At 39.0% G+C, this 17,814-nt stretch overlaps 1 protein-coding gene across 2 annotated transcripts in view; it reads right to left on the reverse strand.

Moving 5' to 3' along the window:
- The window catches only part of dst (dystonin), a 104,477-nt gene that overhangs the window by 67,601 nt on the left and 19,062 nt on the right, over positions 1-17,814 (reverse strand). Inside the window, exons 1-5 of one of the 2 annotated variants that reach the window (XM_030747586.1) lie at positions 15,795-15,911; positions 14,737-14,798; positions 11,065-11,154; positions 7,989-8,066; positions 5,681-5,773 (exon numbers count right to left, since the gene is read on the reverse strand). In XM_030747586.1, the coding sequence (XP_030603446.1) occupies positions 5,681-5,773; positions 7,989-8,066; positions 11,065-11,154; positions 14,737-14,798; positions 15,795-15,861 (390 nt within the window). In that variant the 5' untranslated portion in view covers positions 15,862-15,911. Of the gene's footprint in view, positions 1-5,680; positions 5,774-7,988; positions 8,067-11,064; positions 11,155-14,736; positions 14,799-15,794; positions 15,912-17,814 lie in introns of those variants that run through there. The other variant, XM_030747585.1, reaches the window with a different exon arrangement.

Here is a 17,814-nt window from a genome sequence, read left to right on the forward strand (position 1 = left end):
AATACTTGCCACACTGCCACATCTGCCACTTTCTCCCAAACAGCCAAGTTAATGCACAGATTTTTACTTTATCTGCTACCAAATGTTTACTCTGTGGAGAACTGTTGTTTTCCAAGACTGTCATTTCTGTAAGGGGTTGGTTTAATAAACAAAATGATTTTTAATCTGAACATGAATGATTAGATGATTCTCAGCATTCTCTGATAATGTTAGCCAGCTAACTTAGGTAACATTAACAGGAGCTTAGAGAAGGAAGCAGGTATTACTAAAATTAGAAAAATAGCTCCGATACATCAAGATAAAGTCAGCTTCATTTGCAAACTGATTGTAGCAAAAATGATTCATGCCCATATTTACTGTTAGATGTAATAACAGTAATAGCAAATACAGGTTCAATTGTTCAGCCTGCAAGAAGATACATAGTTGTGCCTTATATTTAGTGAATGCACAAAAGTTTGGAATAACTTTTCAGGTTTGCGTTAAAACATTTATGAGTACTGAGCTCCCTCTCTCAAAGCACTCAAAGAGACCAGAATAAATGAGGCACTACTGATCTGTAGCTCAACAATGCAACATTCATGGGGTTAAAAAAACATCACACATTAAAATATATTTATACAAAATGCTTTCACTCATTCATATATGGTGAAACAAAACTTATGAGATTATTTTCACTATGTTTTGTTTCCATATAAGAGAGCTAATAGATTTTTAAAATAATTTTCTGTCATGTGATCTTTGAGTAATTGTATCTACAAGAAGTTTATAATGAAGATGTGACCTTTTTTATCATATATTTTTATCATACTGCTTTCCTATCATGTACTTAAACAGCACCCTTGTGCTGTTATCAATATCAGACTTCACATTAATCCATCATGATCTACCTCTGTACCGCCTACAAATAGCACATGGTTTCTTGGTTTACCTCGTGTTGGCTGGAAACACATTTGGCAGGAGCTGGAGCATGTTCTACGTAACCAGAGCAGGTGTAGGCCCTCCGTCTCCTCCTTCGGTGTGCTTGAGAGCCCCATATAATCTTGGCAAAGGTTTCCTCACTCCCAGGTCTGTCATTACCCCTCAGTGTCCGTAGCATATGCTCCACTGCTCCAAAGCTAACCGCCCTCCTTAACTGGCGTTGTAGAAGTCTCTTTACAAGCAAACCCTCCTTAGCTGGGACTCCTTTGGAAGTAGTGCTGATATCATGGAGCTTTTCTTCAACAGAGGACCTGCTTCTATCACCATCTGCCTGGTTTGTAGAAAACCTTCCCAACCTGTATGTTAACCTTGTGCCAAGAGGTTGATTCTGAGCATCCCGAAGGATCAAAACTGGTATTTCTCCAACATAAACACCTTTGCTGATGCTGCCTTGTCTGGATAGATGTTTCTCCACTTCTGATGGCTTATCCAGCTCTGTTTGGGTTTCTTCTGTGTTGTCATCTGGGTCATTCTGAAGCTCTGCACCACTGCAGATGGCATTGCTTGTAATGACAGCCTCACTTTCAGGACTTCTGGGAGATCCAACAGGCTTCACGTCTTCTGATTTCCTTTTTTTTCTCTGAAAATAGCGGCGACCTTTGACATCTTTGGATTCAGGCCTCAGAGGAGCCTTCTTGGGGTCAACATAATATTCCTCTTTTTGACCTCGGACACAGCCACAGGTATTTCCCATGGCCGTAAATCATATGGTGTCCTAAACATCAACAATGATAAACTCCAAACAGCAAACTGTTTTCAGGCAAAGTATCCAGTGAGCTCCACTCGATCTAAAACAGCAGGATCCCATTCACATGAAGCCATTTACAGCTTTCCAAGTAGAGCACCATAAGCAGTGCTAACCAGGCAGCCAGACAGAAAGCTGGCTCCACTCAGAGCAGAGCTTCCTCCGTCCTTTTGTTGACTGCTGAGAGCCGGTCAGCCCCTCTCTCTCTCTCTGCATTTCTCACTTGCTCTCTCATACGTCTCTCTGACACTGGAATCTTTTTTGACCTTTGAAACATTTCTCTGGCTTTGATAATCCAGCACAAACACCATAAATGCACACACAGACGTGCCGTGTGTGCTGGTAGCTCTCAGAGCAGGAATGAAAAAGGCTTGTGGACAGACCTGTTTCGTAGTTTTGTTACATCAAAACAGCAAACATTCGCATGAGAGCCGCCTCTTTGCTTTACTAATATTTATGTAATGATGCCATAATGTTTCTGTGGGTGGAAAAGGAATGACCTCAAACTGAAAGCAGACGCAAATAAGAAAACCACCAGTTAGGCTGCTAGAAATTTTGGTTCAGCAAGTTTGGCTGCATCAAACAGGTCAGTCAGAAAGGCTTTGAAAAACAGAAAAATATAGGTCAAAGAGAGCAGAACAAGCTCAGGCAGTGCTTTCACTTTGTCTGTCAATCAAACTCTGCACAATGGCTGAGCCAGAGGTCGGGCTTAAGTCCAATGGTTTAAACCAAACACTATGATCTCAGCAGATCACCACGGCAGCAGTTCACATGGGGCAGATGCCGTGACCAGGAAGTGATTCACCACATAAAACTCTCAGCAATTATAAGATAACACTGCCTGACAGAGCAGCAAATGCTCTGTACTGGAATCTGTTAAAATGTGAATAATAAATGTGGGAAAGTATAACTCTAATGCCACCACACAGCAAAGCTAAAAATAGCCGTGTGCCACAGTGTCCCTGAAGGTCAAAGTCACCTGACAGCCAGCACAGTTCAGACCACTGATCACTGCTGCTTCCACCTCACATTCAGCTTATTCTGGTCAAGCTGCAGTATTAGATTATACTCATACATCTTATAGTAAACTTACAGTAAACCTTCAATAGAATGTGTTAGGATGTGGCATTTTGTCACATTTTGTCATGTGGCATTTTGTCACATACTAACACATGTTAAGTTTTATAGTGAATGAAAAAGAACACGAATGAATCAATGAATCATGAGTATGTGTTTGTGTTAAGTAAATTACAAAGCAACAGAGGTCACACATGGAATGAAGCGACACTTCAATAGCAGCACGTTGTGATCATGGTGCTTTGTCACCCACCCCACTAAAATTAATATTACACTGCAGTTTTCCATTTCCCAGGTAAAAAAAAAAAAATTAAAATAAATATAGTGTGCACTAGTTTAAAGAATAGAAATATTGGCTGCTTTGTGTAGCATCAAAACCTCTTGCCTGTGCAGACAGGATTAAACAGTGAGTTAGCTGAGGTTAAATATTTACACGAGTCAAAATAAAGTAGCCTGCAGGAATAAGAAAAGCACGTCGTGTTTTTGAGACGGTTCTATAAAAGCATGCAATACAAAAGCAGTGCTGAGTTCATACATGCCAACGTGCTATCAGCTGTGACATTTAATAAAACCAAAGGTGTAGCAGCAAAGCTCAAGCTTTTTTCCTGGAGTGCTTTGGTATCCTTTTTAAATCAAGAAGAAACAGGCCCGTCCACATCGACAGCTTAAGGGCTTGCGTGAGACCAACAGCAGCAGGTGTTGGCATCCTCGCAGACGCTACCTGTCAGCATGTCCAAGAAAATTTATATCAGCTACTTTTCTCCATTAATTCATTGAGGGCTAGCCAGACGGATGCCTGTTCTGAAAGAGTACAACAACTCGCTACAGTTTCTATTAAAGCTGTAAATCTGTAAGACACAGAATAATAGCTGCAATATTTTTCCCCTGAGTCACACGTGCCATGTGACAAAAATATTATTATTATTCTAATAAAAGACAGTGAGATGGTTGAAGTTTCTGCATGTGGCTGGACTTTGGTAGAAGAATACTGGGTGGACATTCACATTCTTCTGGCATGTACATACAGACTAAAGTGCTTGACATGATTCGTGATAGTGCGATGAAATGAAGTATTGCCAGAAAGAAGAGTTTTGAGAACATTCAGGAAGAAATATAGCTAATATGCGCAAACATTCACAAGAGACTGAGTACATTACAGTGTGCCTTATTTTTGCTAAAATTCTGGGGACTGCACACACACACAAAAAAGACATTTAACATGCTTTTATGGCCCTTAAATATGTACATTTTTGGATGCTAGGTGCTACTACACAAACATGAAGTGAAGTAATTTGCCAAGAAAGCCAGAAAGAAGGCAGAAAAGATAAATACTGATGCTGGGTTTGGCAGCTTCAGAAGCAGTAAAAGCCCCTTCTGAAAGTTAAGGCCTTACTTAGCTTTAGCAAAATGAAATAAGCTCAGATCTGCTTTTCTATGCTGAGAATGCTTTAAAAAAACATAATCACAAATGAATCAACTGTCCGTGTAGCAACTGATCTCATCATCATCATCTCTGCATGAGCAAACCCAGACATCGAGTACTCATGAATAGCTCTCCATCTACAGAGAACTGGAGCCAAGCTACAATAAAACAGATCACACTGAGCATATGGACCAGATGATGACACTCATGGAGTGGAGTAACACCATCACCAACACCAGAGGTGATGATAATTGCTTCTATACAGAACAATTGTGAATTGTTTTTGTACAAGAGTCCTTAAGTATGTTCCTCAGGAATCAAAATAAGACTGATGTTTATGTTTGCTCTCGGCAGACGCGGCCTTGCTTGGCACCTTCCAACAAATAACACACCCCCACATACACACCCACCTAAATCCTCAGTATGAAATGTTTTAAATGAATGTACATGGATTTGAGAGATAAATGTTCCAAAGAACCACAGCAGTCACACAGTACTTCTTCCTAAGTGTTTACTTAGGTCAGTGTCACCATCATACTGTTGCTAAGTTAGCTTATCAGAGCTAACTATGATAACAAGTATGTATGTCATCACAAACTGTCACGCCTTTTAGACAGCAGAATAAGATAGTACAAGGTAAGATGCCCCTAATAGTTGATTCTTTTTGTGTTACTGCATTTATAACTGTTGAATACATTTTCACTGATTATCGCTGTTACCTTCTGTAAGCATTACGTACTAAAGCACAGCCTGTTTTCTTGTTCTCCTGTTCCAGCAACATCTCCTCAGTGATACAATAAAAGTACAGATTGTGTGTGCATTCTTAGTTGAAGGTTCTGACCATTTGTCTCAAGATTTTACATTTATAAGGGAACTGTCATAAACCAACGTGTTTCCACAGGTATTCTTGGCTTTGGATAATAGGGGTGCTTATGAAAACGTAGCAAGGAACTCTTTGGGAAGAAGTTAGCAGCTGAATGAGTTTCCTTCACTTAAGCCTTTAGAAACCTCATTAACACCTTGCACTGTTGGGCAGTCAGGCAAGTTAATCACACCAATTTAAAGTGAAAGCTGAAGTGGACCCCATTGTGTCATGGTAATACTAAGTAAAAATGAAAATAATACGCAGTTCTCTAAAATATCAAACGAGTCAGACAGTAATCGCACCACTCAGCATAATACATGCGGCACAATTTTGACACCTTGTGGTCAAAAACAGGAACATCCAAGTAATGTCATGAACTCATTTTAAAACATCTGACCTTATGTAGCCCAACATAAAACAGGCAAAAGTGGAGGGTGTGAAGATACTATTGAGATTAAAATGAACCACCCAGTGATCTTATCTGTCCCACGTATCAAAAGGAAATTGAAGTACAGCCAACATCTGATCTTATCTTAATTACTTGGCGACTAAAAACATAACAATGACAAAATAAATGGATGTAAATGCTGACCTGAAAGTGCAGAATTATGGTCCAGATCAATCCCAGCGTCAGTTTTGGGTTGCCGTCTGTGATGTCATCATTCCTGATATTTACAAGTTTGACCTGAGGGAAGGAAATACACATTTAACACACGCAGATTTACACTATCTTGAAATATTCAGAGCCTGCGCCTGAGTTTTTACACTGGGATGTTCACCTTTAAGCACTAAAAACTCTTATGCCTGTTATTCCAAAAACACCACAAGATGGCAGAATTGTCATTGTATTATTATGTTAATATAATCACAGTGTGGGACTGAGAGAACTCATGCTTTCATTTTTTTTTGTACTAATTAAATGCTATAAACCTGCAAGGATTTTTTTTTATAACAAAACAAAATAAAAAAAAAAAACGTTCTGCTTCAAATAAAAGAGGAAACTAAAAGAAAAAAAATCTGCTCACAGTATTGGCATATTAAAGCGATTAATAATGGATTCCTCCGCTGTCTGTCTGATAATCAATAACAGCTGTGATCAACAGTTTGCACAACTTGATATGTGATGACTACAGAAGTTACATGATGTGTTTGGTATGTACTGAAGCAAAACAATAGGACAACTCATTTGTAGCCATCTATGAATCCTTTGTCTCAAGCCTTACGTCACATCTGTCTATGGCTCAACCAGGCTGCGTTCTTCTTCTCATCCTGAGCACTGTGGGGGGAGGGGGAGGCAATCAAGGCTCTTTGAAATCCCACTGATGGGATTTGCAGTCAGCGCTCCTTAAATGCTGCTATTGCTATTCTTGTTTTATGAATTGTATTTTTTTTGTAACGAAAGGCAAAATTGCCATAAATCCAACCATGTGTGATGCTGGCAGTGGCTAAGAAGTCCCCACTGAGAGGAGTGGCTTGACCTCACATATTTGCATTTTCTGCCATAAAAACAAACATATAGCTAGATGCATATATGAACTGATATGTTCGTGTGAACCATCTGTAAGATTTTATATGCATTTAGGAGCACAGACTGACACAATTTCTGTAATTTTGCCTCTGTACACCACGACAGTGAATTTTTCTGCATTTCAGTCACATCTTAATCAAACAACCAAGATGTGACTGAAGAGCAGACTTTCAGCTTTAATTCAAGGGGTTTAACAAAAGTTACAAGGACTGTTTTTAATAATTAGATGAAAATCCTTTGCAGTTAATGACTGCCTGAAGTCTAGAGCCCATGGACAGCACAAATCCGCATTTCCCCTCAATGAGATGCTCTGCTAGGCCTTTACTGCAGCCACCTTCTGCTGCTGCTTGTTTGTGGGTCTCTCTGCCATCAGTAACTGAAAAACATGCTCTCTTGGGGTAAGATCAGGTTTCTGACTTGCCCACTGAAGAATATTCAATTTCTTTCTCTTGAGAAACTGCTGGGTTGTTTTGGTCATTATCCAACCGCACTGTGAAGCACCATCTGATCATTTATGCAGCATTTGGCTGAATCTGAGCAGACAGTATATTTCTGTACACTTCACAGTTTGTCTTGCTACTTCTAGTAATAGTCACATCATCAATAAATGTTAGTGACCCAGTTCCACTGGCAGCCACACGTGCCCATGTCATAACATGTTTGACAGAAGATGTGGAAAGCTTCAGAACTGTTTCTCCCCTCCATACTTTTCTCTTCCCATCATTCTGGTACAAGATCATCTCTCATCTTTCATCTGTCCAAATGTTTTTTCCAGAACTGTGCAGGCTCTTTTAGATGTTTTCTGGCAAAGTCTAATCTGGTCTTTCTGTTCTTGAATGTAACCAGTGGTTTGCACCTTGTAAACCCTCTGTGTTTCCATTCATGAAGGCGCCTCTTGGTTGTAGATGTTCACTATGATAGGCCAAATCTCCCCAGGAGTGTTCGTGACTTGGTTAGATATTGTGAAGTTGTTTTTCATAACCAAAGAAAGAATTGTGTGATCTTCTGTGCAGACCTTTTGTGGCCTGAACTGGCCAGTGCATTTCCTTTTGGCCACTCCTAAAGTCTTTGATATCTCTCTAATAGCTTTATTTTGTTTTTTCAGCCTACTGATGGCCTCTTTTACTTGCATCAACATCTCTGGGGCCAAAAACTTATGGACCTAACGCTAATTCCTTACCCCAAATTTAAAGTGTGATTATTACAAATATTTTTTATCGGGAGTTTATGAATCCATGTAGGATATACTGCTTTCCAGCTTTGGCTACAAGCTGATTAGTAGCCTAATGTGGTGGCCTGTAACTTACAGGTGTGTGACAATATTGGTGAAATTTTATTCTAGTCCTTATCAAAGTGTTGAAGTGTCCCTTACCTGCCGCCTCTTTAAATAATCCAACGCTATCTGTACATTCTGGAGTCTGTGGAAGCGCATCCTACCTCTCTCCCGAGGCTGTGGACATAAAGAGGGAAAAGGAGCCATGTGTGCTAATCAGGATCTTCTCAGTATCAAAGGACAAATTAAAAAAAAAATTACAAGTGACACAGAGGAAAGAGGACATGCTTCTAAGGTTCTTACCCACAATTCTGGTAAGGTAATGATATAAAAAAGCAAACACACAACAACTCATCGCACAACAACAGTAGACATTGCTCTAAAAGTCACTTAAACTCTGTGCATATGCTACATATCCCATTTTCCACCATTTCCAACTGAAAATGTCTGAACAAATCAAGTTCCCCAAGCTGTAAAATAAGCTATAACCTAAATAATAATATTGCCCACTTCTCTGTCTGTAAATCATCGCAGAAAGTTGTATAATATGATCTCCTGCGGCGAATGCCTGTGAATAGTCAGGGGCGACTGAATGAGGTAATGAAATGGAAAATGCATTCAAGCCAGGATGCAGCAGCAGCAGCAGTGAAAGACTTGCACTGCATTCAGATACCTTGTTTTGTTTAGTAGCAATGAAATAATACTATAAACCCCATTTCACTAGTGTATGGTACTCAGATCCCCTTACGAAACCTTCTACTCAAAAGCAGCATATGAAAAATGCCCAGATCATGACACGAGTTTGAAGGGTTTTTAAACTACATGACCAAATGATGCACGAAGCTAGTGAAATGAATATAAAGACCCAAGCTTTATGGGCAACTTCTGTTAGGTTTTATTGCATCTTTTTAAAATGATTTTGCAAAGTCAGTGTGCCGAATTTTTTTCTATGGTTTCTGTTCTCATCTAACAGGAAGAAAATCTGAAAAAGAAACAGCCTGGGTCTTTAGAGCATATTTTTCTGCACCATCAGTATTGCTTTGCAATATAAACAAAAAATTAAATAATGCTCTCATGAAAAAAGGTCACTATGAAACAAAGTGTTTCATAGAAGGAAAAATAAAATAGCCAAGTTCTAAACTGGGAACTAGATTCTGCAATCAATATAGAAGAACTACAATGCCTGCTAAAACAAGTACTTTAGACTACATTACGCACAAATCCTATAGTGGGATTTTGTCTACGCTTCTGTTAACTGGTCACAGCACGCCCTGAATTAGTTTGTTACAAGGGGGTGGGAGGGCAGACCACACGTACCCCCTTATCATCATCCACCGTGTCTCCATGCTGCTCAACTGCACATGCTTCTGTCCCACTCACCAACCGCAAAGTCTTCAGAAAATCACGCTCCCTTGGCTTATCATCGAAAAGGCAAAACATGGGGAAGAAGAGGAAGACACGGACACACACAGCGGCCAAATCATAAGGAAGTTAGACAATGGACAGAAACCAGTCAAAGAGGGGAGAACAGAAGAGGAAGAAAGTGGGATGTAAACAGAAAACAGATAGCTACTTAGGAGGATGAAAGTTAGTCACACTAACAGGGAGTAACTGCTGGGGTTCCTTCATGGCACTACATGCAGTTTAAATATATAGAGTGACTGACATGTACTCTAGAATGCACAAAAACTATATCAACGTACTTCAAATAAATGAAGGAATAACAGGTTAACAGATGAATGAAATACTTCAAATAGTGGTAACATGCAGCACTTCAGTAGCAAAGCACTGCAGCTTATACATATTCACAGTACAACTACTCTACACTTTCTGGCTAAATAACTGCAGATTAACATATTGTAACATACTGGTCAAAAACACAACTTGTGAAAAAGAAACTGGTGACTTAGCACCCCGGAGATTTTATAGAAAAAAAAATTTTTTTAAATCGCTGTCTGTTTCATTTCCCGGTCATTCCAGGTTTACAATGATAACCAGTTACTGTGATTGCAACAGCACTGCTTCTTGAACTTCCTGAAAAAAATAACACTCTGCTGCTCATGACTGTAAAATTACTTTAAGCAACACACAAAACTACGCAAAAAGTTGCTGTAATTGTTGTCTTCTGAATGCCAGTAGGACTATCGAGAGAGGATGTAGCTTTGTATCCACAGACCTGCAGTGATATTTGTCTCCCATGGGAGAGTTAAAAGTCTTTAAGAGACAACTAGAACTAGAAGCAATCGCAACGCTTTAACTGTTTATATTTTTATAATGCAACTCTCCCGTGTACTGGAAGATCTGCATTAATATTATTATTATTAAAGGGACTATTCTTTCCCATACCACTAATACATACACATATACACTACTCACTGATATTTAACAACTTAAATAGTATTCCACAGAGATGTGATGAAACATTTTACGGTACTTGTTTTAAAAGCAGCCTCAGGAGTTAGAGGGCTAAAAAGCTTGTTAGTGACTCTGTTAATGGCTCTAATTAACTTGCTAGAAACCACAGTGGGCAACCACAGAGCTAATTTTTGTGTTTACACTTTTGAATGAAAGATAACATTCCTTCACTAATTACACTATATAACATCCCACACATGTTTGGCACCACTTGAGAAGTAATAATGCTCCTACTACTACTACTACTACAACAACTACTATAAAGAAAAACATACTATCCTGCCCACATTCGGCCTATATTGAATAGAACAGGTCAATAAATCAAAATGATCACATAAGTAAGTTGTATAGTGATTATAGATAAGACAAAAAGGAAAAAAAAAAAAGACACGTTTGAAACTTGTCTAAAATTCATTAAAAATGTGACTTTGATGAGTGGGTTTTGGTGGATACAAAAATTGATAAGATGGTGAACTCCCAAGAGCCCCCCACCACCACCACCATAAGTCACATGAGTAAGAAGAGGGAAGGGCCAGCATATCAGTCTTGAGAAGGTGTGACATACTGCTCCACGGGGAAAAGGACTGTTTGCTTTTCACAATCAAATGACAATCTGAACGGTTTCATAAGGCAGATCTCATGGGAACCTCCTCAGGCAAAGAATTCAACTGGATCCACATGAAGAAAAAATCAGTGTTTCTGACTAGGAACATTTGTTTTCAACCACAAAGAGTAACTTAGCAGAAAAACATGAACTCACCAGTGTATCTCCAGACAAAACCTCCAGCAGTGAGATCAGGTTATGTCCATCTCGCAAGTCTTCATATAGATCATTTATATGCTTTCGTACCTACACAAACAAGGAAGAAACGACACAGTCAGCAGACTGCATATATCATATGAAACACTACATACACAACTGTACATAAAAAAATATATATATATATATATATGACTGTTTACTGAAGCGATATAGTCTCATTTTTGTCAGAACAGACCTTCAGGTACCCCAAACAATGAAGGTCTCTCACATTCATAGCAATCACTGTTCTTGATGTTGCTTCTTCATGTCATTCACTTATCTTAGTGTTCAGTTTCATTTAAGGCCTAATTTTAGGAAAATCTATTTTAGATCACATTCCTACCACTGATCCATTTTTGTTTTTAAATCTCCAATTTCACCTGACACTGAAATAAATGTAGCTTAAATCACGCCGAATTTGTTGAGCTGTAGCAGGATATCACTGTGGCACCTCATCTTAACACCTGCATCAGGCACTTCACCTCCTTCCAGCAGGCCCATCTCTCCTTCCTGTCCTAAATACCGCGCCTCTGAAATCACCCTGCTGCCCGATGACCTGCTTTCACACAGGGCTTTCAGCACTGTAATCCCAGATAGCAGCCACAGCTGTAGAGCCAAAATAGTCCAGCACCCTTATGTTATTAGCTCAGCAAAGCAGGTCCCCAATTATTACTCAGCACCGCTGAATTCTCAGGGAGCACGTGTGAGGTCTGCTCAAATAGACATTACAATAACCTAAAGAGGCCCAAAATCTGCCCGTGGATCACAGAATGTGTAAATATTCCAGTAAATCATTTAGTCAAGTTAAAACAGCAACAGAATGCGGACTGAAGCATTTCTGTTGTTTATACCTGCAGCTTTATTGATGTGTTACATTTTTAAAGTAGTATAGAAAGAAAACATTATTTCCTTATTTCTTCTGCCAAGATTGTGTTGGTGTGAGCTGTAGCAAGCATTTCCTGAAGGTAGGCACAAGTGGATTCCAAAGACCTCAATCATCCTTCTAATGATTTTTTTTTTTTGTTACTGAAAATAATAAACACATTTCTGTATATTCTCACCTGCAACAATTCATATATCATAACCAGTCACAGATAATGGGAGGCCCATAACGGGCTGATTTTAAAAGAGCCTTAAACCAACTCTTCAGTCCAAGTTTATCTTATAACATAAACTTGAATATGATGCTCAATGTACCCAAATAAGCTTTCAAAGTGAAATTATGAATATGTAGCTTTTTTTTTAACCCATCAGATCAGCAAATGTAATGTTTTTATCTACCATCTGACTGTATTTGCTGAAATTGCACCAAAAGCAAAACTTGCAACTTGAGGTGTCACATATACACTCACCAGCCACTTCATTAGGTACACATGTTCAAGTAGTGGTTTCAAATGCAAATATCTAGCCAATCACATGGCAGCAACTCAGTGCATTTAGGTAGACATTGTCTAAATGACCTGCTGAAGTTAGAGCCGAGCATCAGAATGAGGAAGAAAGGCGATTTAAGTGACTTTGAATGTGGAACAAACTGCTGAGCTAACTGGGATTTTCCCACACAACCACCTCTAGGGTTTACAGAAAAGGGTTAGACAATGGAGAGAAACCAGTCAAAGAGGGGAGAACAGAAGAGGAAGAAAGTGGGATGTAAACAGAAAACAGATAACGACTTGGGAGGATGAAAGTTAGTCACACTAAGAGGGAGTAACTGCTGGGGTTCCTTCATGGGACTACATGCCATTATATATATACAGAGTGGCAGCATACTAACATTGACATGTACTCCAGAATGCACAAAAACTACATCAACGTACTTCAATTACATGAAGGAATGACAGGTTAACAGATGAACGCTTGATCCAAAAAAAAGAGTTTTCTGGGTGAAAATGTCTTGTTGATGTCAGAGGTCAAAGGAGAATGGCCAAACAGTAACTCAAATGACTGCTCATTACAACCAAGGTATACAGAAGAGCATCTGTGAATGTGAAACAGATGGGCTAAAGACCATATCAGGTGCCACTCCTGTCAGCTAAGAACAGGAAACTGATGCTATAATTCACACAATTCACACCAAAACTGGACAATGAAAAATTTAAAAAAAAAAACATTGCCTGGTCTGGTGAGTCTTGATTTCTGCTGCAACACTGGGATGGTGGGTCAGAATTTGGTGTACAGAATATGAAAGCATGGATCTGCCTTGTATCAACAGTTCAGGCTGCTAGCGGTGTAAGAGTGTGAAAGATATTTTCTGGACACTTTGGATCCCTTGGACAACTGAGCAGCTTTTAAATGCCACAGCCTGCCTGAGTTGCAGACCATGTCCATCCTTTTATAACCACAGTGTGCCCATCATCTGATGGTTGCATCCAGCATGATAAAGCAGATCATCACAAAGCTCAAATCATCTCAAACTGTTGTTGAGATGATTTGTTGTTTGAACATGATACATTAACTGTACTCAAATGGCCTTCACAGTCACCAAATCTCAGTCCAATAGAGCAACTTTGGGATGTAGTGAAACAGGAGATTCACATCATGGATGTGCAGCCAGTGAATCTGTAGCAACTGTGTGATGCTATCACATCTATATGGCCCAATATTTCTGAGGAATGTTGCCAGAACCTTGTTGAATCTTTGCCACCAAGAATTAAGGCAGTTCTGAAAGCAAAAGGAGGTCTAACCAGTTACTAGCAAGTTGTACCAGTAATAAGGTGACCAGTAAGTGTATATTAGTCATACACAAAGCACTGTAACCTCCACGGCAATGTTTCAGGAACACTTCACTCAAAGCCATCTTAATCTCATGCTGATGCTGGAAAAAAAAAAACAGTCAGGGGATCACTAAAATCTGTGGGATTCATCCTGTGGGGATTGGCAAAAGTTAATTTTGGCGTAAAATATGAGAAAATGCTGGACTGACAGTGATGTAGGACAAAAGGAAAAGGTCACCAAGGTGACTGCAAGTCATCCTTCAGAGAACAGAAAATCTTAATAGCAATCAGGTGCAGGTCTGGCTTGTGCTACTAAACAATCAGCTTTTCATTTTAGGGACTTTTTAAAAAGTGAAATAAATGGAAAAAGAAATCCCCATAATTTATATGTGACTGAACTACATATTTACAACTCACATTACATACTGTACATAACTGTGACTTCAGTGATTAATGTACCAGTTATGGCAGAACCTCATAAAGACAACAATAGAGGTTATTCCCAGATTTGTTTATTACAAAGACATATTAGATGAGACATGCTGCTGCTTGTCTGTCTGCTAAACTGTTTCATTAACGCCACACAGACAGTTTCAAATTCCTGAGTCAACAAAAGGCAATCAGTCACTGCAGCAGTGCAGCAGAGCATGTCTTTCTAAATGACTTTTAACAAGCTTTAATAACATCGGAAGAGGAATGTTAACATGTTAAGACCTAACAGGGAAAGTTATATTACTTTGGCAATAAATAATGAAGAACATGAAAATGGTTTTTAGAACTGTTGTATAGAAAAAAAATGTCAAGACTATTAGTATTCAGATTTAATCTATAAACACAATAGACACAGAAATTAGGATATAAAAAAATGAATTCAGACATTTCAAAGGAACACTGTCAGCTGTAACACACTGATTCTTACCTTCAGCAGATGCTGGTTTATCCATTTTGTAAACGTCTTCTTCTGCACTCTGTCTCTTTCATCTGCAGAGAAAAAAAAACACTTCATGTACCTTTTTCTTTACATTTGTTGTTTTGTGAACGCCACCATTAGAAAAGCTTAATTCTGCTATGCATACCTATCCTATATAATCTACTGGATTGCTTTGTGCTTAAAGGAGCAAGAGGACACAAAAAGTGCTGTGTAGATTATACTATCTCCAACGTATGGATACAGACAAGAGTGATGTTGTTCTGACAGATGAGCCTCTTAAATGTGCTGAAGTAAAATCATGTGTTTCCTGTTGCAGTAAGTGAATATGTAATGTTATTTTTTATTTTTTTTTTTATTTTTTATTCATAGCTTCAGTGAAAATCATGTCAAAAAGTAAGGACAGAAAACATGCCTCAGTGTCTCAAAAGAGAGAGAAATAACAGTGTTTTTTGTTTGCATCACCATAGCAGCCAGATTTCTTGCAGAAAATGACATAGGTGAAAACAGGGAACAAATGGATGCAATTAAAGAAAAGAAAAAAAGAAAACAGATTAAATAGAGTCAACTTTAGTAGCATATAATAGTGACAGAGGAAAAACTACACTGTTATCTAAGCAGTGAAGTGTTAAATATATTTCATCCGTGCGTTTTTCTTTAAGGGCTGTCCTCCATTCAATAGCAGAGCAGAGCCTTCCACCACAGCTATGACTCATTTCCCTGCTTCCACGTCTTCCAGCGTGCCAGACCCAGCTCCTCTAACTTATCCTCAGTGAACAAGAAAAAAAAAAAAACCTCACATGCTCAATCAATGACATGACTACACCATCTGTCAGCCAGGTCACATTCACTCCAGTAACACTGTGGTAGACTAGAACTCTCACCACTGACTCACAACACAGATAACCTCCTGCCTTTAACTAATCTTCGGTGTGGATTACAAAATAGGTTTTGCGTAAGGATATTTTACCTGCAGTTAGTAATAAGCAAGCACAGGCATGACTAACCTTTTTAAGGAAATGAGAAAAACCAGTAAGACAAATACTAACCCATGCAGCACATTAGAGTTACCAAGCGTTCCCTATGTTCCCTCTCTGTCATTAGGAGGTGCTTCATCTTCTGAACTACTTCCCGAGGGCTGCTGAGAGGATCGCGGTCCAGGTAGACAGATGCCACGCAGATAAGCGACTGAAGAATCAGCAGCAACAGTCTCTCTCTTCTTGCCGGCTTGCCTACCAGCCTCTAGGGCTCTAGCTGTGACTCCCTCTCTCATCAAACTTCCAGAACGAGTCCTGTCAGGTTTTCCATGGCTGCTTGCTAATTTGGGTTTCCGTGTGGATTGGTGTTTATCTAGCAGCAGCCCTCAAAAATCATACAAGAAAGTCAGTGTGTCTTATAGAAAAAAGAAAAACAGAGAAAATGCTCTGTGTTAACTAACCATGAACAAGAGAGAACAGTTTCTTGCTGTAACTGAAGCGCAATGTACCATGCTTTCTGATGACAACGTGAATCATTTGATTATTTCACATATTAAATATATCTTGTGCAATACACACATGCTCAGCTATGGGCCCTAATTTTCAAGGGTGTAAAAGTTTCCAAAGTAATCATCCTGCTATTGTGCAGCTGTTGCCAAGACTCACAAAGTTTCCTGCAGGAAAAACAACTGAGAATACTTTAAAATCAAATAATGGCCAACACCGTACGTGATACAACACGAAAAATGACAAAAAGCACATTTCTTTCGGTTTTTAGTGGAATGTTGCATCTGTTTTCTTATCATACTGAGTATTACAGTTACATAAGACAAAAACTGAAAGTGCTTCTGTCCTGGCAATATGATGCTCCAGAAACCTGCATAATGCACATTCAACACATTGTATTGTGTTACATGACTTGTGGAGAAATAATGCCTGTTTTTAATATTGTACTGTTGTGTAATATTTTCTAGTAAGCAGTAGTTTTGAACAGTGTTGCTCTGTTCAAATCTAGGACAGTGGCTCTGTCAGTGGGTCTGAAAGATGCCCAGATAACATATAAGCTCACCTTTCAATGACACAGCATGTTTGCATGCGTATTTCTTATATATTTCTTCAGCTTTATAATGAAGCCTGTAACGTGCATTTACAGAATAGGGTGCCTTCAAAGCTGTGACTGTATTCTCTGCAGATTTGTACATTTAGTTCATCTAAAAATAGTGCATGATTAAAAGCAGATGAGAATTCAAAAGTGGGTTGGACTGACAATGATTTTGATATTCTACAGCATAAAGCCTGACATAAACCTTAAAGACTGAATTCCAGTAAATAAAAGAGTGAGAAGCAAACCGAAAGAAAGAGTGATGCAGTGAAAATCCCTTCCCAGCAGTTCTGCTGTGTCATTGCTGATGTGAATGCCCCTCTGACTCCATCATGCAGCTGAATCACAGGGAAATAAAGCACTGTACTCTGCACCAGGACACCAATTTGGTGTGTAATGCCCATGTCTAAGCTCTCTGCTGCATAATACATAAACCTCTCCTGAAAAGCTCATTAATATAGATTGACTGGGCAGTTTTTCCAGGAAACTCTCCAGCTCAGAGCAGAGGTCAAGAGCTGAAAAGAGTGTCATCAACCAGCTATCAATCACAGTCAGTAACAGATGACTTTACAGCACATACAGCTTTTCTGATACCACACAATCAATAAACTCATATCAATAAATGTCACATGGCATTATTGCTGCTCTCCATGTTTAAATGAAGTATAAACAGACAGTTAACTATTTAGTATATTGGTATGTGGTATATGTTATTTCTATACCTGAGCTTCCTAAATATCATTAAAGTGAGTTTAGTAGTATGGCGCCCTCTTGAGGACTTAACAAGAATAAAAGTAAGCATGGACTCTGCCTTAACGCCATTCTACAAGACACTGAAAAGTATCCCTTATAACACTAGCGATGTACTATTTGGCTATAAAATCAATGAAGATATTGAACAGCAAAGACATAAGCTCTGTCCCTCTGACGTAAAATGTGTTTAATATAGAGGCACAACTAATTCCCCCGCTCCTCTAACACCAAGCTACC

The sequence above is a fragment of the Archocentrus centrarchus genome, chromosome 15 (genome assembly GCF_007364275.1).
Source record: "Archocentrus centrarchus isolate MPI-CPG fArcCen1 chromosome 15, fArcCen1, whole genome shotgun sequence".
In the NCBI taxonomy this organism is placed as follows: Eukaryota; Metazoa; Chordata; class Actinopteri; order Cichliformes; family Cichlidae; genus Archocentrus; species Archocentrus centrarchus.